Genomic DNA, 20,774 nt, shown 5'->3' with positions numbered 1-20,774 from the left:
GACACACCGCGAAGGGGTTGGGGGTGCGGAGCGGGAGTGGTTAAAGGGGATGAAAATGATGGAAGGAGGTTTCGTCAATTGTCAGCTCTCGGTCAGTGGAGTTTTCCTCTGCAACGCGCACTGCTATTCCCACTCTCACCCCCATACACACACACACACATCCCTATCAACAATTTTTTTTGCCTCGCGTCGAGGGAGTTTCTTTATCGTCGAGTCGCGCATTTCCCACTCGTTAAATCTGCGTTTTACAAATCTGTGAAACACCGGGTAATCCATAATTTCAAACTTTTTTCAATAAAATTTACATATAAACGAATTAAAAATCAAAATATTTTTAAATCGAATAAAACTATTAAATTAAAAAATATTGAATTTAAAATGAGGTTTATGGGATAAATTTTTAGGGGTAGTTTATCACTTGGTATACGATTTGTACGTATGCAGTACTTGTCAATGTGCGGCGGTGACGACTGACGACCGACGACCGGCAAAGAAAGAAGGAAATGAAAAAAATGCGCCCGTCGGTACATAAATGTATATTAAAAGCTCGTTTGCAAAAAGCTCGTCGCCGCCTACCGAGCGATTTTTATCTTCCATTCATGCATATTCATTCTTTATCTGGCTCGCGCTGATGCACACGTCGACGTCGCTCGATATGTGCAAACAAATTTTTTGCATATTCTACGAGAAATAAAAAAAAAACTATTTAGGCAACATTTTGTGCATTTATATGCATTTTGGGTTGTAGATATTATAATGTACACCATTACACAGCTATTCTGTTCTTTGTTTTAAGTAGGTATAAATAGAACTGATGCAAATTACTAATTGAAATTTCATTTTTACAACTTTAACAATAAATATCGAAATGGAAAATGCCTGTCGACGCAACCGGAGTGCAAATTTGCAATAATTGTATTTCACTGCTAGATACGTGTAGATTTATTCCCGCGGCTGATATCTATCGGCGGGTTTAATGCTGAATTGAAATTTTTGTCGTTCCATTTATCGCCTGGATTGCGCAAAATGCGCAATTTCATTCTCATCAAATGCAAATTCAATAAAAGCTAATTGGAACAAAAAAACAACGCAAAAATTTTCATCGAATCGCATTTTAACTGTTAATTAGTGATACGCGGCGGAGCGAATCAAAATCTAAATCAGAGATTGATGGACAGGACGACAACCCGCGCGGTCGCAGATTGCCGGGATCATCTGACAAATACTCACCCCTCTTGCACCCCCCTCATTCCCACTCCTACGGCAGCAAGCTCCCTTTTGCTTGCGCGGCTCGCGTTCGAGGACAATGGCGAATACTTTCAGGAGTATTACACACCCACGGGCGCTTTATAATCATCTCTCTACTATCCCACACCTCCCACTCCCGTCGTATGCTAAATTTTAGTGAGGGCTCAAGCCGAAGCTCAAACGATGAGCGCGCACGCGAAAACAAGCGCATAATCCGGTTCGGAATTATTAAAAATCGTTTCTGCGGAAGAACGAAACCCCAACCCATTTGCAAACCTCCAAAAAATATTTTTGACATGATTGGGGATGTTATGTGCACAACTTCTTACTGAGCTGAATTTTATTGTCGACGATGTAATCATACATCTACAATGGAATATTTGAAGAAATATATATTTACATACAAAGTGTTTAAAGAAATTTTTTAATTTTAATAAATTTTTATTAATTAAATTTTATTTAATAATTTTTTTTAATAAAAAATATTTTTTCTTAAGACACACTGTATAATTTTATAAAGGTAAGAGTAGATTTCAACTTGTATCAAAGTATGTTTGAGCTTATGCGATTTATGCTTACATCACTTACATTGAAGAGCTTTGAATGTGGTTGTTGGGGGGTAGAAATGTTGGTGGTGGAGCGGCGTTGGCGATCAAAGCGTCTGAAAGTGTTGTACCGGAAGTAACAGGTTGTTAGACGACGCGCAGCGTCGATTGTGAACCCGTGCATGCGTGCACACATTCTATAAATCATCCCCCAAACCATTTCTTAACTATTACCCTTGCACATATTTCTAGCATTCAACTTTCAAATATAATTTCGATTTTTATTTTTCTTAAACTTTTATAATAAAAAAATATAAAATAATAAAAGTTAAAATTTGTCATATATAATTTAATTTACGAGCAATAAAGCAATAAATTTTTCAATGTCTGCGATGAAATCTGAAGAATTTATGGAATATTTAAGGGTGTGATTAAAACCGGCGGCTTGTTTGTGGTAAATATTAGCTCATAAATAAATTTGAGAAAAAGTATCGTTGCTGTCACCACTGACGTAAGGAGGGTAGTTTTAGAAGGTGGATTTGTGGGGGAGGGGGTGGAAAAGTGTGCGAAGACGTTAGCGAAATGACATCATTTCCGCAGCGCGCCGTTTTTCTTTTCTTCTTTCCTTCCTGATTTATAAAGCTCTCGTAAATTATGCCAAACAAGCGATGAAAAGAGGGAAACAAAGTTTCAGAGATGAAAAATAAGCTTTGGTTGCAGCTTACATTACAGTAAATTATATCGCTGATCATCATCACAAAAAATTTAATAACTACTACGCATGCGCATATTATACATTTTATAAATGTGGCTTTAAAATTAGTCCGAATTAATTTTTGTGCGTAATTTTGTAAGGGTAGTAATCCGCGCTTGATTGAAAATGTTTCTTGCATCGCCCGTGGGGGGCGGCAAAAAGCAACCATATTATCACTTAATCCTCATATGCGCAACGGGGTGGTCCAGTGATGTAAATCAGAGCCATCGCACACTCGAAATTTTCTCATGAATATGCATGAATTGAGAGCGGGACAATCTGCGCGCACCCCGCGATGTGCGAAATGCGAATATTTTTTACATCCCCGTCGGTGCGCGGCGTGTACGTTCGACCTCACCCATAGCGAAACGCGAAATTTGCATATAACATTTCTACACGCGAATCAAATTCACACCCTTTTTATACAAAGTGTTACAGAAAACATTCAGTTTTAAAATCTAAAATTTTTAAAATTATAAAACTGAAACTAATTATTTTATACGTACCTATTGTATAGTATTAAAATGTTGTTCAATATGAAACAGTTTGTTTTCAAGACAAAACAGTTTGCTATAAATATTCTATAGATTTTAGTAATACAATTATTATTTGAAGCCTGTGATTCACCATTTGTACAAGAATAAACCAATAGATTATTTAAATTTCCATAGCAAGACGGTCCAAGAAAAAAGATGGCACAGCATGAAGAATGTATAGAGGTCTTGCGGTGTCTTGATATCAAACACTTCTACATTGTTGACGAAAGTTTCAATTGGGTGAAATAATCCTTGAAAAAAATTCATTCTAATCTAAAATAAATGTAAACATTTTTAAATCTATAAATATGTGTATGTAATAATGTAAAATTTAAAATTTACTTGTTTGAATACCTGTATAATTAAATTAGAAAGATGATATGAATGTTCAGTTTGATATTATATGACAGATTAATATAATATAAACGAAAATTTTGGTTATTTGTTATTTTATAAAGTTTTTACAATGCTAGACAACAGAATGACAGCATATTAACTGCAAGTTTCTGAGAAGAAGAGTTTGTATTGATTTAATATGCAAAATTGCATGAGGAGAAGAAGCAACCACAATAAAGTAATACATACTATTAAAAGATGTATGAGATTTTGTCATATGCTTAGGTATACAATTAATTTAAAATGTATAGCAAGATATAGACTGATAAGCATGATGCGAATGAAGAAATAGTTTTTGATTTTATGTAGAATGACAGTTTTATAAGTTTTTCCATAAATTACTATTATTATCTTCCTGTGAGCAAACTTACATCTAAGATAATAATATGTTGAAGACTTAAAGTTTAAAAACTTACAGTAAACACGCATCCGACACTAGTAATTAAACAGTGAATAATTAAATTTATCTGCGACATGTCTGTTTTCTAAGTGAATAATTAACTTAACAAATGACAATAATTCGCATTAATTTTCACAAAATTAATATAAAAGCATTGGAATACTTATAATTTCTTCACTTAACTTTCGTAAAAGAAAAAATCATTGAATTTAAAAACAAAAAATGGTAAGATACTCTAATTTAATAAATATTAGTTTTTCTGCGTTGTCCATAGTGAGTCAGCGTCCGACTGACAATCGAAATGTGGGACAATTCATTATTATTTTGGTTATCCTGGCATCTTTATTAAGTTTATGTCTTACTGCTGTTTTATTATGGAATCTTAATGGTGATGTTGATTTGCTTGCAAGGACTGTTGAAGGCATGACAACTTGGTGTCAGGTAAATATATCCGGTACAGAAACTTAATATTTTAATTTAAATTTTTAGATGTTTATAAAAGTAATACCTCTGTACATACAAAGAGATCGTTTCATAGATTTATATGAAGCTCATTTGAATTTTTGGAATCCAGATGATTTCCCGAAAAGTCTTCAGAGAAAAATTGAATCAACTTATAAACTTGTTTACAGAATTCTTTTTACTTTTGCGGTGCTGGTTTACTGCACCTGTGTATTATTTTACTTACAACCAATATTTAAACCTAATGAACTTTTAGTTGCCTGTTACGTCCCTGATATACCCTATGCATTCGAAATCTTGCAAGTTTACGAATACATATATGGTTTTACGTTTGCTGCGTTTGTTGTTGGCATAGACAGCCTTTATGTTATTTATTGTACACATTTGATTGTGCAGATAAAAATCATAAACTACTCTCTGGAACATATTGACGTTACTGATGCCAACTTTATGAATGATTTTAAAGTTTTGATTGAGTATCATAACTTTTTATTAATGTACGCCTCAGAACTGCTTAGTTTCTGGAGTTTACCATTATTGGCACAATATGTTATATCGATTTACATGAGTTGCATGGAATTATATATGTTGGTAGAAAAGTAAGCATATAATGACTAAATAATTCTTTGATGTACTAATTTTTATATTTTAGTTTGTCAAATTTTGGAAGAGTAATGTTGAGTGCTGTGTATTGTTCGTCTCTGTATGTACAATTCGCATTGTATTGTTTCCCAGCAACATATTTTATAGCTGAAGTACGTTTAACCAACCTAATATTGATTTTTTTAATTTTTTGATTTAAATATTATTGTTTTAGGCTGAAATTCTGCCGGTTTCTATGTATAACAGTAATTGGTATGAAGGAACTATTTCAATACAGAAAAATGTGTGTTTTGTTATCATGAGAGCTCAAAAGTCATTTCGTTTTTACGCTGCAGGACTTGCTGAAATAAACTGTCAAGCATTTGTCGCGGTAATCATTTTTAAAACATATGGTTTTTATTTACTTTAATGTATTTAACCGCTTTCTTTAAGGTTTTAAAAACTTCTTTGACTATTTTTACTATAATGCGGCAATTTAAAGAAGAATTAACAACTGATACCAAAGAACTTCATTTACGCACCTAAAATATAATTTATTTGTGTTTATTGCACTAATATTTAAAAAATTATGCATAGTTTAGAATGTTTCCTAGTATTTGTAACTTTAAATCGTACGAAAGCTTACAAAAGCATATTGCAGTTGTTCTTCATTTTATATTTAAATTTGAATTTGACATAGGCAACTTTATATACATCATAGCTATATGAAAGTTTCATAGTTGTTTTACTTTGATATCACTTTGTAGCTATTTTCTTCTATCTAGAGTGTTTGTAATTAAAAGAATAGGTCTCAAATTTTTAATTTAATTAATTTATTTTTTAAATTTATTTTTATTTTGATCTAACATCACAATGTAGATATAATGATAAAATTTGCTATGTATTTTAAACTGGTGCATACATTTACTTGTTTTAATTGTTTGTTTTCCTGTACTTTTAGGTTGTTTGATGGTAAATGGCTGTGTGCATAAATAAATAAACATAGAAATTAGTTTTCAAATTTTCAAATTTTTGCAATAAAGTTATTCGATTGTAAATGGTTGCTATGGAAAATTTTCTGAACCAGTGCGCTTAGCAACCGCCAATAAAAACGCGGAAAAAAGCGGCCATCATGGATTTAGTGCTTTGACGTCACAAAATTAATGATGGCCGATTTTGTTGGCCAATTAGACGGCAGATTGAAGATCGTTTGAATCAGTTAGAAATTCAAATTTGTAACCTCTAAAACATATCTTTATTATTTGTTGTGGTGTGCACAAATTACGGATTATTCCATTAATTAACAATCTAGATACGAGAAATTGTCTTAAATTGGCGGTATCTACATAAAGAAGTCGATGTGACTTTTAAACATCATTTAATGTGTTTAACATAGACAACTTAATGTGCACACTCAAGGTCAGCAAGAATCTAAACAAAAGTTGTGATTTCTTTATGTACTTATTATTAAAAAGTAGTGTAAACCTGTTACGTTTAACATAATCAACAACTTAAGAGAACATTTACAGACTATAATTTCTTAACACATTACAAACAGTTTATGAGTAAGTTCAAGTTTTGTGATTAATGTTTCTGACCATATTCTCTGTGCTTCTGTTTGATGGTGTTAATCAGCCGCTCGCTTTCAGCATCGGTTATCACTGCGTTCTGATACTCATTGGAATCACCTATCAGGTTCTTTCTGTGATAAAATATAGTGCATTTAAAATCTTAACACAATTGTATGATAAGAATACATACTACAATTGCAATTGTCAACATAACCCTGCAGTCAAATGCTTTACCTGTGATAGAAACCGACACTGCAGGCGATCATAAAACCACCAAAGAGGACTGGAAACCTGAGTAGTGTTTTGGTTGGTATTGGACGTTGCATTTTGCTGTGACAATAATAAATAGCAGATAAGAATAAGAATCTAATCGGTGAGTGACTAGTATTTGATGGTTATACAAACTTGTAGTGAAGCATTGTGTCGTTAGAGGGCGCCAACGATACGATCCTGAAAATTAATATTTGTTTCAATATTGTTTGGTAAACAACACAACATAAATTTAATGGTAATTAAGTATTTAAATGAAAAAATAATTAAAATTCAATCAAATTTTATAGCATTTCGTGAAGTTATAAGTATTTTGTGATAAATTGTGTTAGAAGTGATTTCTGCGGGTAAAACAAAGTTTGAGGCCCTAGCAACCGATATCTGCAGGCGGCGGGCGCCAGCTGGCCGGCCGGCAGCGCCGCCACCACCACCGCAGCTGCCGCCGCCGCCAGTGCCGCGTCGATCGTTCACACGAGCGGTGAGGGTGTTTCGCTCGGCCCCCGTGTGTGCTCGACCGCCGCTCGGCCCCGGCCGCGGGCCGCCGCCGCCGCAGCCGTCGCCGCCTACGTGCATGTGCTGGCCTGAGGCACGATGGGGGCCACCGCCAGCCGTGACGACGACGCTGACGACGACACCGACGATGATCTTTCCAGCAGTCGGCGGCCATCAAACACGGTAAGCGCCGAAAACAACCCTTCAAAGTTTAACCTAGTTTTACTTTCTTATACCTTGAAAATCTTCAACTTTTAAATCTCTGTTTAATGTGTAAAACATCCCTATACGCCTTAGAAATATCCACATGGATTGTTTTCTGTTAGAACTGACATTTATTGATGCAGATTTTGCGTTTACATATTTCTATCCGCAGTAAGGGTTATGAATGAACAAAATCCAAGCCGGGTACGACTGGAAACACAAAGAGTCGAAAATAATCGATAATAATTTACGTGGACAGGTATGCATTGCAGAGAATGTAGGCATATATGAAGGAATATCAAACACAGCGATAAATCGGTTTTGATTTAGTTCAAATGATTAGAAAACTTACCAATATTTTTATAAAATTCTTTAGAAAATCAAGTAAAGAACCATTAATTTTTCAAATTGCATTTCGTAATTTTATCTAACGTCCCCGGTTGACATTTAGTAAATACTTCAATCAAAACATGGCAGATTTATTTTTAGACTCCGAAGAACTGTGAGTGGTATCGATATTTTTATATTATCTGTCAAATAATTGACTGCTTGAGTGATTAAACTTGAGATTTTATGAAATATCCTGAGATGATTTTTAGTTTATTTCCGAGAATTTATTATGCAGTTGCAATCAATTATTTACTAATTGATTCTTAAGTTTTGCTCATTATTATTGTACACAGTATCGAGTAAAACATTTTATTTCTTTTTATCTTCTTTCTTCTTTCTTCCAGCACAATTTTCGGTATTCTCTATTTATAATACAGGAAAGTATTTTTGTATTGGCACATATGTCATTCTTTTGAATTCAGGAGTATCATGAAAATTTTAAAGAATTATTGACACATTGTCGTACCGAATTTTATTTTGCTCAATTCAAGCACTCAGCAAATTACCAGATGCTTTTTAAAAGTTTACTGCTTGATGAAAATGAACCACGCGCTTCAATTAAGTTGACACAATTTTTACGGCCTGCCGCTGCCCAAATTAATTAGTCAAATCAAAAAGGTTACGTAAATAAACTCATACCCTCACAAATATTGTCAAAACATTTATTATACTAATTTTACTCTAGTTATATTTAAATTGTGATTTAATTTGAACATTTGAAATTGATGTGATGTGAATTCATGTATTTTCTTATCAGGAACGACGGAAATATATTGGAAGACAGTTGATATGCACAAAAGTTGAGTCTGTTTATGTTTATTTGACTTTATCGGCCGTCAATTACTTGTTGTTTTCATCAATTCCTTGAGTTCCGAGATGCTAATTCTATTTCGTTTAATAACGCGTAACATAACAACGAACTTAAACAAAGTCATTAATAGAGTCTGCTGGATCATGCATAATAGCGACAATAGTGTCGATGCGTTTTAGTTGAACTAGGCACAAAGTTCACTTGCGGACTTTTGTCATTGTTCGATGAGCGACTCGGTCGACGGTCGTAATCATCAACAAAATTCCACGCGGCGTTTAAACTTGTATCTGTATTTCTATCAGTTATTGACAGAAAACATTGTGATTGTATTTTTGTTGATTCTGTTTAGTGGAAATATGATGAAATAAATATGAGTCGCAAATTTCCAGAACCAAAAATTAATTCTCACAATTTGCTAAAATATGTAGTTCATTGTTTTCCGCTCTTACTATGGAATGAATTATTTTATTGTTTTCCGAAACACGCGTAATTTTTGTTATTATTTATTTGTAACGAACTAGTCTGCAACAGAAAGTTTCCATTTTAAATTGTATTTGGCGTATTTGCTACGGTACAAATTCAGGAAATTCGAGTGGGAAATTGCTAATTTTCCGAATAAATATTATTTCCTATTGCTGGAAATTGTATTTGTTGATATTTATATTATATATAGGTTTATTTCTAGGAATCGTGTTTGAAAATACTATCATTTATCATTTTCGCGATATTTCGATTGCGAATATCACTGAAACTAAAAGCTTTAGAGAGGAACAGATCGAAGCTTTTATTCTACGAAATTTCTCAATAAGAAAAGTGTTCGAAATTAATTCTTTGCATTTTTCACCAGAATCTTTGACTTTTCCTACATTAATTTACTTTTAATTTACTTTACTAATTTCAAATTACCACACACACAATGTAAATGAATAATCTTTTTTTTTTGTGGTTTGTGCCTATATTAAGCACCCAATATATAATAATAAAAGTAAGTACATACTAAATTTAGTAGCTGGAAAATTTGAGATCGTTCAACTTTCTTTGACTGCTGTCTGTTTTGCGTACACAAACAGAACAAAGTTGAATCGTTGAATGTACACAGCGAATATAAACCGCGAGGACAAGCGTACCGACATGAGTAATCGAGGGAAATGCACTGTAATCCCATTTTTATTTTATCACGTTTGCATAAATTAAAATAGTAATCATATAAAAATATACACCGTACTAATTCATATTCTAGGAGTATAATTGCTCGTAATATTCGGCGATTTGCACGAAGATGGCTTGTTTGTTTCGTTTATATCGTTGTAGTAGGTTTGAGGGGATGAAGACGATGTCGATGTCCCGCTTTCGTCCACACAACGGATCGATGCACGTCGCAATCGCGTGCGATGTGAGCAAGGACCGCGTGTTTATGCCCTTTGACCTGCTTCTCTTGCCGCGCAGCCCTGGTTACCCAGTTATTCGGGATGGGGGATAGCGGAAACGGGAACGAATAGGTACGGAAGCAAATTTCATCTCTAAGGGGAGCAACCAGTGCAAAACTGGATTTTGATTGGAAGATTTTCAAAACGCGTTATTTACAAAATAAATTATTATTAACTTTTATTGTTGCGACAGAACACGTTTCTTACCCACGTGATTCATTAAAACTTCAAGTAACAACATTTCTGTGTGTTATTTAGAAATGGTACGATGTATATCGTACGTATAGCGTGACATCTGCTCAGTGCTCGGCAGTAATTAAAATTTCGGCCTGGCTTACTTGGCTTCAATGAAAATCGCCGATAGATTTCGCACTGGGCGCGTTTTGCGTGTCGCGTGCACAATGCGGGAGGAGGCATATACACTCACACCACACACGCTGAAAACGCAGCGTTGCACGCCGCGCGAACACAAGGACTAGGACTACTCATCCACAACTCACCCAACACAGTTTGTATTCGGTCGGCGGCGTGTGAAGCTCGTGGGACGGCAGAGTTTTAGAAGCCTTGCGCGGCGGCTTGAGTTCGATTTCAGTCGGCGACCACCGCCAGCGGCACGTGTGCGCCGCCCGCGAGCGTATTTTTAATACCGCCAACAGTGTGCAGCAGTGCGGTGCGAATTGTGCGAAGCGCGTTTTCAACATGCGACCAGCCTGCACGAGAAATTATTGTTAATATGCAACGAGTGCCATAATATCTTAAATGACTTCCAATCTTCGAGGCTGAATTTTTAAACGATGGGTTTTAATGAGTAAAAATCGTGTGTTTTTGCTAAGACTATATTTATTGATCAGTATTTACAACGAGTAGTGTGATACAGAACTTGTGCCACAAACAATTGTTTTTATTATCGACTGATAGCGAACAAAATGTCGAAAAATCAAGGAGGCAAGCAACAGGCGAGACAACGAAAAATTAGTAGGGTATGTTTATTTTCATTATAATTTTTATTTTAAACTAAGAAGGTTAAGTACAAAGAGAATTTTATTTTGGTAAAATTATTATTTTGGTTTATTTTACTATATAGACGAAACAATAGATTTTCTAGAGTTTTGTTTTGTTTTTCAATCATTCGACAAATGAGTTGGATTGTATTTGCATAGAAACGACGGCTGGCTGTGTTTCACAGCTCGCGGTTCTTACGAAGTGCGAATATGTTATTTATAGCAATCGGGATAGTTGGGCAATGCGCGCCTGTTTACCTGCTTTGCTTAATACTAAAAGTTTCCACGATTTTTTAATAGGTTACATGTTTTAATGCCCGAAAATCAATTGTACCTGCTCCCACAGCTGAAAATTTAATTTTCTATACAATGAAGTGTCGTTGAAAGCAATGCATTTCATGTTATAACACTTGACTCTCACAAATTTTGCTCACTGCGCGTCTGATTTGCTCGAATATATAATTTATTGTTTTCCACTCTTGCTATGTAATGAACTATTATTGTTTTCCAAAACTCGCGTAATTTTTGTGCTTATTTATTTCTGTTAAATTGACATTTTATTTTAATGGAAGATTTCCACTAGTTAAATTGTTTTTGAAATTTTAGTAATAAGTAGGCAATAAATGTTTGTAGTTTAGTTGTGTTTACAATTTTAAGTGACAACTTTAATTAGTTACGTTTAAGTTGGTTACGTTTGTTTTGTGTTTAGATTCCTCGTAGTTGTGCGTTGTGGTCTTAAATGCAAATTAGCTGAACAGTTTCGAACACATTTATTGCGCGCTGTGTTTTACCTTGATCTCAAAGTTTCGCTTTCATTGACGAGCTATATGGCATCGAAAATGAAAACGTGAAATAGACCAAAACAAAAACACAATCCGTTACTCCAACAAGTTTATTACTATTTACGTTTTTTATGTTTACAAGTTCCAAGTTTAAGGATAAGGATGTTTTAAACTTTCATTACACCTTATGTACGTGTTCTAGAGAATTTTATGTTACGGATTTTACGAAATAAATAAAAGGAATGTAAAAAGATGATGAGTTAATTGGAAATTGATTTTTATTATGTCTTCGAGGAATTTTTCAAGGAATCTGGTCGATCTAGAGATAGTATTATTTTAAAATCACAGTAATTACACGCCTCCGTATTTCTTAGTAGTTTAAACGGGAGAAGGAGTAGGTTATAATTGACAAATCAATATAATCGCCATTTTAAGATTTTGCAACTTGTTTTTTATTTCTTCTATAAATATTAACTCAATACTTGAAGAGTTGAATTAGTTTATTGGCGACGCTTATGATAATTAATTGTTTAGTAATTCATGAACATGAGGACTTTATTGCGATTCAGATATTCAAATTAAAATGTTTATCTTAGGTGGCAGAAAAACAAAACAACACTATTTGTTTGTTGAATATTAAATAGTTGTGTAATGAATACTATTATTGGATATTTGATTGATGCTCATTTCGCATTTTTTTATCTTACATTTTTCTTTATGCTTTTTTGCTACTACGCTAGGTTCTGCTATTTTGCTAGTTGTAACATCGGCAATTTTATCGGTGCTGTTGAATGCCAATTGCACGTATAAAAGGGGCCAAGGCGAAGCCGCTGCACTGCAGACCGATTTAACGATTTAGCGATTCCACAAAGTTATAATGGTTTCTCTATAATTTTTGCTTCAATATAAATCATGCATATTCATAATGTCATAATTTCAATATTTGCAAGTTGATTGCTTAATTATTTGAGCACGACACAAGCTACTCAATACTTTGATTAATCTTGCAAACTTTAATTTTTAATATATTTTTTAGTGATATCTCGTATCAAAATTTATTCATTAACACATTATTTATATGAATAGATGAAAAGTAAGTAGGAAATCAATTTTTGCAGGAATTATTTGTTTAGAATGTTTTGTTTTGAAGTAATTATGTGTGTATGAACTATGAAAAAACTGTTTATGTCACGTGAATTGTTATTATCAAATGTGGGATTGAATTGCATATTCGTGAATCACGCCCAGAACATAAACTAGTATACTTTATTAGAACAGTTCGTAATTCACGCTTAATTATATGTGTAATTTTAGTTCAATTTAATGAAAACCATAAAAAAATCTAAAAATACTGAATTTTGGCTCGTGATTTTATAACTTTTGAGATGTTTATGTCACATTTCAGGTACTTATCAATGATTATTTCTGGATTTAACGTGATTGATTTTGTTTTGTATTTTTGGTGAAAAACAAAATTAGAAATTACTTATTACGAAATAATGTTACAAATTAATTAAAGTACTTTAATACTTAACTCGATAATTGATAAGATAAAGGTTGAATATTGTAGGCACCTAGTTAAATTCGTAACTTTAGAAAACATTATTTAAAATATTAGTTAATTTGGTATGTATCGGGTATATTTAAATTAAACTAAAGCAATTTTTTGTTAAATTCCACGAATATTGTATCTATTTTTAATACAATGTGTATTACATACGGAAGTTAACGAACTTTGCTACCGCTGAATTGTATTGATTCTTTATTCAAATATGAATCATTAACAAAGCTTTCATTATATCTATCTTTGCATTTCAGACAATTAAACAATGTTTAAACAAATAATCAATATTTGTAGAAGGTATATAAATATTTATTTTCACTTATGTCAATATAAACATGAATTAATAGGTGCAACAAATGTTTTGTTTTTAAAAATTGAAATGAAACGTTTGAAACGTGTTCAACACAATTAGTAATACATGATCATGTATAATCACACTTCTGCCGGTTTAAGTACTGTAGGTATTAAACTGTAGCGCGTTACACAACGAGCCAAATCAAACAATTGCCCACTTTGGTGTTATCTCGACTGGTGGAACCTTCGGACGATTGCGTAAACGTAAATCGATTGTGTGCAAGTGCGCCGTTGTCGATAATATCAACTCAATACCACCTGTCAACTCGTAATGTAACACGTTGAATAAAATCATGATACGTTGGTACATTCATAGATATTATAATTTGTTTTTCGTCTAATTATTTTGAGTACAATAAACTAGTTGGTGTTTTAGTATAAACAGGCGCTCAAATTTCTTCTTTAACCTTGACATTGTATTTTGAATGTAACTGTACAGTAGTCTGTTGTCTGTTGGAATGAAATGCAAAATAATACGAGTTTATATTTATGTTTTTGCTTAGACCGCACATTTTTCAAGTGCTAGAATAATGTGATCATGTGCAGCCTTCGGAATGCAACGCGATCGATCGCTTATTGTTGTAGGCGTATTCAGCACGAGGCAGGCGCGACGACATTAACAACAACGTACTGCACATTGCACATAATGCACGAGTAATTGTTGCTAGTTTTTCAAGTATGCATAAATGTTCAATAGCCTTGAATTAATACATTTTTAATGCGAAAATTATTGTCATCGTGTTCAAAAAATTCAAAAACAAATAAACAAACACATAATAAAGTTAAATTGAAAGAATGGTGGAATATTAAATATTAAATATATAGTTTATATGTATGTTTGCTTGTGTGTCATGTGTCATTTTATTATGATAATAGTACAAGTCTGATTTGCTCGATGACAAATAGTGAAAAAGACAGGAAACGTTGAGTAATTCGCTTATCTTGCGAGTTGCACTCATATAATACGCTCGAGTAAAAATAAATTGTTGTACACTGCGCTAGAAATGAAAAATTCCAATAATAATGAAATACATTCAAAGAAAAGTGTGACAAAATACGAGGAAAGATTTTATTACATATGAATATGAATATGAACCTTTCCACAGAAATTCTCAAGGCTGCGATTTTCGTAAATTTTATTATTTTGAGTTAACATTGTTGGTATCCTGTAGGTGCAGATTATCTGATAAGATGCTGTGTCGATAACTGTGCGTAATTTAACATAGCAACAGTTATGAAACAATGTTGGATGAGTACCTACAATATAATTTCTATAATATCTCGAGTATATTGTATCTGAGTTATTCAATCATGTTATGAGGTTATTGCTTATCACATTCTTCTATTTTAATATCAGTTTACTTGAAACCTAGATATTTATTTGATTCAATTCATGTAATATGAAATTTTAAAACGTAATCTGTAAACATGTGAATGTAAACGTCACAATACATGCGGAGTGATTGTTTGCAGAAAGCGTCAAGCGTGTGTTACAATTAGCACGATTATCGCCCGTATTAACGAACGCGAATTAACACTTGATTAGATTTCTTGCATGTGCGCGGCTCAATTTTTCCACCATGCGATACTTGAATAAGTTGAATGGGCGTGATTAACTCGTCAAAATCGTCATCACTATCATCATCGAGCTTCAATTGCTTCTTTAAACATATTGACTTAAACAACTAGCACATGATTATTATCAACACGATTTTTAACACACAAATTTATAGTTTTTTCCTGCATTATAAGTTTTTCAACTTATAAATTAATAATTATAATATAAATTACACTTATCAAGAAAAGCAATTTGTGTTATTACTAATTATCTGATTGATTTGCTGCTTGTTCTGCTTGGTAACATCTTTGGTCTTGATATGACCAGCAATCGATTCACGTGTGGACTCGTGTGAGCTCTAATAATTGATTTGATTAGAGTGACGTTAACTAGTTTAACATACGTTTTCGTTGCTTGCGAGTTGTGAGATGACGTCGAGTTTAATTCACAACATTCTTGGACGATATTGACATTGTTTCGCACGTGGTTTCATTCAAAAATTTGGTAATCAAGAGTATCTATTGAAACATTTATTATAATTGTAATAAACGAATGGTTACTTTTGAAAAATTGAAGTAAATAATTCTGCTTGTTTATTGTTCGTAGTGTGGAGTTAGTTTTGATTAACTGCTGCATGCAGTTTGATTAAACTGTTTTGGTATGCGGCTTCGGCGAACAAATGAATCTCGAGTATGGTGCATGACACACGCGTCTTGCTTAACTCAACAATCAATTGAAGCGCTTCATTCCAGACGCTTCCCGAGTTTTGCAATAATGTAATGTCGCAATGCAATTGGCTTCCTCTGCAATTGCAGCTGTCGAATCACGAATGTAACAGTCGTAAATATATGGGATAAATTCTTGGTAAAAGGGAATGAATAAATAATTTTCTAAGAAATGCCAATAGTTTGTACTTGAACATGTTTACTTCCTCTTTGAATAATAAAATAACATTAATAATGATTATACAATATTGCAGCTTGAAAATTTATCTTACAGTATCAAAATTTAGCGTGAAATGTAAAAAAGATAGTTTTTCATAATAAAAGTAGAAAATACAACCTTCGACATGTTTGAAGTTGTTAAAAAGTTAAATTTGTCAACGAGGATGTAATCAATTGAAACAACGTGTTTAAATTACGTGTATTGTTCATAACGCGAAGTTTTAGTGTTTATTTTATTGTTTTGCCTGATCACGAGTGAAAAATTCCACTTGTTGTCGCCCTAATTGGTCTTTGAACTGGGCTATTAAAATAAAATTGCTCGAAATTGTCGTCTCGAGTCAAAAGCATTCCTTGGCCGAAATTCAGCGGGATTTTAGCGGAAAATAAAATCATATTAACTCACGATCAATGACATTGAATGAAAACAATGTGCCTCAAAATACTCACCCAGAAATATTCGATTTATATTTTTAAACGTTTCCCGATTGGATATACGCCAAATTAACCATGTTTATGTTGTGCTTATTTTGAGTTGAATTACACTTATTATATTATTGCCTATTATTTCCCGATTGTGTCGTTTAACATGGTGCACGTGAGAGCGGCACGTGCTGCAGTGATATTTGTGCGAGCTATAAATAAAACGTTTCTTTTGTTTTAATTTCCAGACTGATAGTGAAGTAGCATGTGAAGAGGCAGCACGTCTGACGGCGGAAGAACAAGGCGACTATGATTACGCAGAGGAATACTGCGATTACCACGATATCCCGCCACCTCCAGATGGAGGCTACGGCTGGGTGGTGGTATTCGCCAGTTTTATGTGTAACATGATTGTTGATGGCATAGCGTACACCTTCGGTATTTTCAATCCTCAGTTCGTCACATATTTTGAGGAACCTGTTGGCAAAACTGCGTGGGTGGGTTCGCTGTTATCCGGCATGTACTTAGCAGCTGGGCCGGTGGTTAGCGCGTTAACGAACAAATATGGCTGCCGAGCTGTATGCATTGCCGGTAGTTTAATATCAACGATTGCGTTTGTTCTGTCCATCTTCAGTCCGAATGTGAATGTCCTAATGGTGACCTATGGTGTGATGGGTGGGTTTGGATTTGGGTTGATTTATCTGCCAGCCGTAGTCTGTGTTGGGTACTACTTTGAGACCAAACGGTCTCTGGCTACTGGTATTGCAGTATGTGGTTCTGGAGTGGGGACGTTTGCGTTCGCACCTCTGGCGTCCGCCTTGATAGATGCCTACGATTGGAAGGGTGCTAATTTGATTCTAGCTGGATTGATCCTCAACTGTGCGGCGTTTGGTGCACTCATGAGACCCTTAGAATATCCTAAAGAATCCGGGGAGAAGCCACTATTGCAACGCATGGCGGAAGAGCGACGTATTCAAATGGAGCGCGGGTCTATTGGTGGTTCCTACTTTATGGTACAATTACCTGATGGTACCATGGAGAAACGCCAGAAACAACCGCTTAATATTGACCCAGGTGTACACTCTAGTTTTAACCTCGATCAACTGGGACCTGGGACACCTATGTCTACCATTCCTACAGTCCCAACACTACCGACCATCACCGAAGTCAAAATGCAGGAGGTCAATAGTGGGACGAACTCATCGTCTGGTTCCCACAGTGAGTTGTTAAAGAATTCGCGGAATACTAGAGTTGAAGAAATGAAAAATGGAGATGGCCGAAAGGGTTCGACAGATTCAAGTGGCGAGTTTGATGGGGGCAGACTTCCAAGGAATGCTAGCCAACCTGCATTCACTACACACGTTCAGGGATTGCCTAAAAATGGTTCAGTGCCATTTTTCGACCGTATGCGAAAACCTTCAGTCGGTGAACGCTTTAAGCCTACTTTGAACCCTATCAAGTCTAGTTCCCGCGGTACGATGAGCTCCAATGCGGATATTAAGAGAAGCATGAGGTCCTTTGGGAGTCGAAACAACAATAGTGATGTAAGTAAATTTATGATTTGAATGTGACACTTGACTCGCGCGTTTCGAAATAGAATTGAAATCTTGGACGTGTTCCAATTTGGAATGCATTCATGTTCATGTTCAAACTCGGTGGCCTTGAATTGGTCAAAACGGAAACAATAAACTTTTTTTCTTTTAGGATACTGAAAGTGTTGGTTTCGCTTCTTCGAAAATGTCTCTCGCGAGAGAGAAGCCGCAGATGGTGCGACCACTGTCTCGTAAGGACATCTTTTACTCAGGATCAGTTCTGAACCTGCCGCAATATCAGTCGAAGCAATCGCTCGCCAGTTACCGCCAGAGCGTCGTCAGCATTCCGAAAGCAAGCCGTGGCGAGATGGGCGATGTTGAGAAACAAGAACGTACGTATTTCAATAATTTTGAGAAAACAATGGCGGATAATAATTTTGATTTTTGCAGAATATGATTTGTGTCCTTGTCTAGTATTACCTGACAGTTTCAAATCTGCTTTGGGACAGTTAATGGATGTCTCCCTGTTGAAAAATCCGGTGTTCATGTTGATTGCCATTTCGAATTTGTTTGGAATGGCCGGACTCTATGTTCCATTTGTTTATCTTGTAGAATGCGCCAAGTTAGATGTAAGTTGTTTATTATTTTATTAAATTATTTTGTATTACCTATTGCTGTTATAGGGTATTGATAAAGAAAGCGCTTCCTTCTTAATCTCCATCATCGGCATCACAAACACCTTCGGCCGTATCGCCTGCGGTTACTTCGCGGATTTCCCGCAGGTGAACGCGCTATTTGTTAACAACATCTGCCTTGTGATTTCTACCATTGCGGTAGCTCTGACGCCATTTTGTCATTCGTACGGTGCTTACATCACGATGGCCATTTTCTTTGGTCTTGCAATTTGTAAGTTTTAACTACCACTTTCATTTTGGAAGTTTATGCTAATTTATATGTGTTTATTATTCCTGCAGCCGGCTATATTTCGCTAACTTCAATTATCCTCGTGGACTTGCTTGGTTTAGACAAATTGACAAATGCATTCGGTCTACTGATTCTTTTCCGTGGTGCTGCCGCCATTGTGGGTTCCCCACTAGCTGGAGCATTATACGATAGTACACAGTCGTATTCCGTTCCATTCTTCGTCGCTGGTGGATTGTTTGCCGTTTCGGCAGTGGCGAGCTTCCTCGCGCCGTGTGCGAAACGTTTTGCTCCGGATACTGCTCAACCTGCCGGAGCGGACGATGCGCTCACGCCGATCGACGAGGATGAAGAGGAAGAAGATGGGCCGATCACCATCGGCAAGAACATCCCAATGATTATCGCGCAGAGCCCCGGCGAGCACGAAATCAAGCAGATTGAGTCCGTGTTGTAGAGTTTTAACAGAAGGGAGCTAATATTGTACATATTATTACCTAGGACTTTTTCATCATTTCGTTTTGAGCGACGCCATTTTGTACGCACATTTAAATTATAAAATGGCGCCGGCGGCGTATGCGATGGGAAGAAAACTAATGACGTCGTCTATTACTATTCAATAATTAATTTCTAGTTCATACAAATAATATTTTAAACAAATGTTTTACTTCATATTTAAGGTAAAAGCTGGCGATGCAGAGTTTTATAACACAGCGGAGGTATTTTCTATGTTGCATCAAACATGTGTGTTTTTACGAGAGCCAGTATTTGAGTGCTAGTGTAGGATGATGATTAAAAGATGACTTACGATTATTTTTGAGGCACACAGCCCTCCCGTGAAACAGTTTCGTGCCAATTCAAAAGCGCAAACACACACACATACTATTTGTGTATTTATTATTATGTTGTCTAAGCTTCTAATTCTTGTTGATGAATTGTTGAAAATCAAAAATTAATTCTATTCTTGTAGCCGAAACAAACAAATTATCTTTATATTGATTAATTTCGTATGCATGACATGAACGTAGTATGTGAGCGCGAATGATACGAATGTACGAACTCCTCAACGTGATTGTTACCGAGGAAATAAGAGTCATGTCCAATTCATACATAAACGCGATCGTAGCAACTTTTTAAATGTGCTCAGGATTAACGGACAGAGTATTTATTGAGTTACCACAATGTAAGATTAAGGGAATGAAAAACACTGACGACGAATGAGTTAGAGTTAATAACGAAGTGGATACAGAATTATTCTAGATACGAAAACGCAATTAAATTTGAAGCAAAAACAATACGCGCTAAACGTGTAGGCTGACTGTTAGCCTTGTTAAATAGAAGAACTTAGTACCTGTGCACCACATATTACTCTTATTATTCAATCATTGTATTATATTATATGATAAATGTATCTATAAGTATAAACAATTTTCATTTCATGGTATTACTTATGAAAAGAACAAGAAATATATACAAAATGTGATCTCTTAAAGTATTTATTGTATGTTTATTCTTTGTGTGTGTCTTCTGTTTGCTGCATTACCTGCGTGTCGGCCTCGAATGGCATTTAAGATAACTTTGCTATCACCTTGTGGTTTAACTTACTTACGCGT

At 34.9% G+C, this 20,774-nt stretch overlaps 2 protein-coding genes and 1 long non-coding RNA gene across 5 annotated transcripts; 2 read left to right on the top strand and 1 right to left on the bottom strand.

The window, feature by feature from the left end:
• Positions 1-3,092: 3,092 nt before the first annotated feature.
• Positions 3,093-3,604, bottom strand: LOC135791247 (uncharacterized). The gene is made up of 2 exons (XR_010547981.1): positions 3,438-3,604; positions 3,093-3,356 (listed from the first exon to the last, which is right to left on the bottom strand). It is a non-coding gene; the product is annotated as an uncharacterized lncRNA (long non-coding RNA).
• Positions 3,605-4,018: 414 nt separating this feature from the next.
• LOC135790241 (odorant receptor 49b-like) lies at positions 4,019-5,934 on the top strand. Of its 2 annotated transcripts, XM_065300353.1 has the most exons (6): positions 4,073-4,104; positions 4,258-4,320; positions 4,369-4,940; positions 4,994-5,096; positions 5,159-5,314; positions 5,377-5,934. In XM_065300353.1, exons 1-6 carry the CDS (start codon positions 4,102-4,104, stop codon positions 5,467-5,469), a joined length of 990 nt encoding a protein of 329 aa, XP_065156425.1. In that variant the 5' UTR covers positions 4,073-4,101; the 3' UTR covers positions 5,470-5,934. The 2 variants fall into 2 exon arrangements, with proteins under 2 accessions (XP_065156424.1, XP_065156425.1); XM_065300352.1 differs by having other exon boundaries at positions 4,019-4,320.
• Positions 5,935-6,817: 883 nt separating this feature from the next.
• LOC135790239 (monocarboxylate transporter 14) lies at positions 6,818-20,656 on the top strand. Of its 2 annotated transcripts, none has more exons than XM_065300350.1 (6): positions 6,818-7,439; positions 16,960-18,255; positions 18,416-18,635; positions 18,694-18,872; positions 18,927-19,149; positions 19,218-20,656. In XM_065300350.1, exons 1-6 carry the CDS (start codon positions 7,356-7,358, stop codon positions 19,616-19,618), a joined length of 2,403 nt encoding a protein of 800 aa, XP_065156422.1. In that variant the 5' UTR covers positions 6,818-7,355; the 3' UTR covers positions 19,619-20,656. The 2 variants fall into 2 exon arrangements, with proteins under 2 accessions (XP_065156422.1, XP_065156423.1); XM_065300351.1 differs by lacking the exon at positions 6,818-7,439 and adding an exon at positions 10,549-11,068.
• The last annotated feature ends 118 nt before the right edge of the window (positions 20,657-20,774 follow it).

This window comes from Atheta coriaria, unplaced genomic scaffold (genome assembly GCF_025399875.1).
Source record: "Atheta coriaria isolate IRGN ID8LTWV9N9 unplaced genomic scaffold, Caltech_Dcor_3.1 hic_scaffold_4_pilon, whole genome shotgun sequence".
NCBI lineage: Eukaryota > Metazoa > Arthropoda > Insecta > Coleoptera > Staphylinidae > Dalotia > Dalotia coriaria.
Note: the sequence above shows the minus strand (reverse complement) of the source record. Positions and strands in the feature narration are given on the sequence as shown.

Coding starts and splice junctions, on each gene's coding strand:
- LOC135790241 (XM_065300352.1), top strand. CDS start 4,102: ATGGTAAGATACTCTAATTTAATAAATATTAGTTTTTCTGCGTTGTCC. Junction 5,097..5,158: donor CAACATATTTTATAGCTGAA/GTACGTTTAACC, acceptor TTATTGTTTTAG/GCTGAAATTCTGCCGGTTTC. Junction 5,315..5,376: donor ACTGTCAAGCATTTGTCGCG/GTAATCATTTTT, acceptor GCTTTCTTTAAG/GTTTTAAAAACTTCTTTGAC.
- LOC135790239 (XM_065300350.1), top strand. CDS start 7,356: ATGGGGGCCACCGCCAGCCGTGACGACGACGCTGACGACGACACCGAC. Junction 7,440..16,959: donor GTCGGCGGCCATCAAACACG/GTAAGCGCCGAA, acceptor TTTAATTTCCAG/ACTGATAGTGAAGTAGCATG. Junction 18,636..18,693: donor CGATGTTGAGAAACAAGAAC/GTACGTATTTCA, acceptor TGATTTTTGCAG/AATATGATTTGTGTCCTTGT.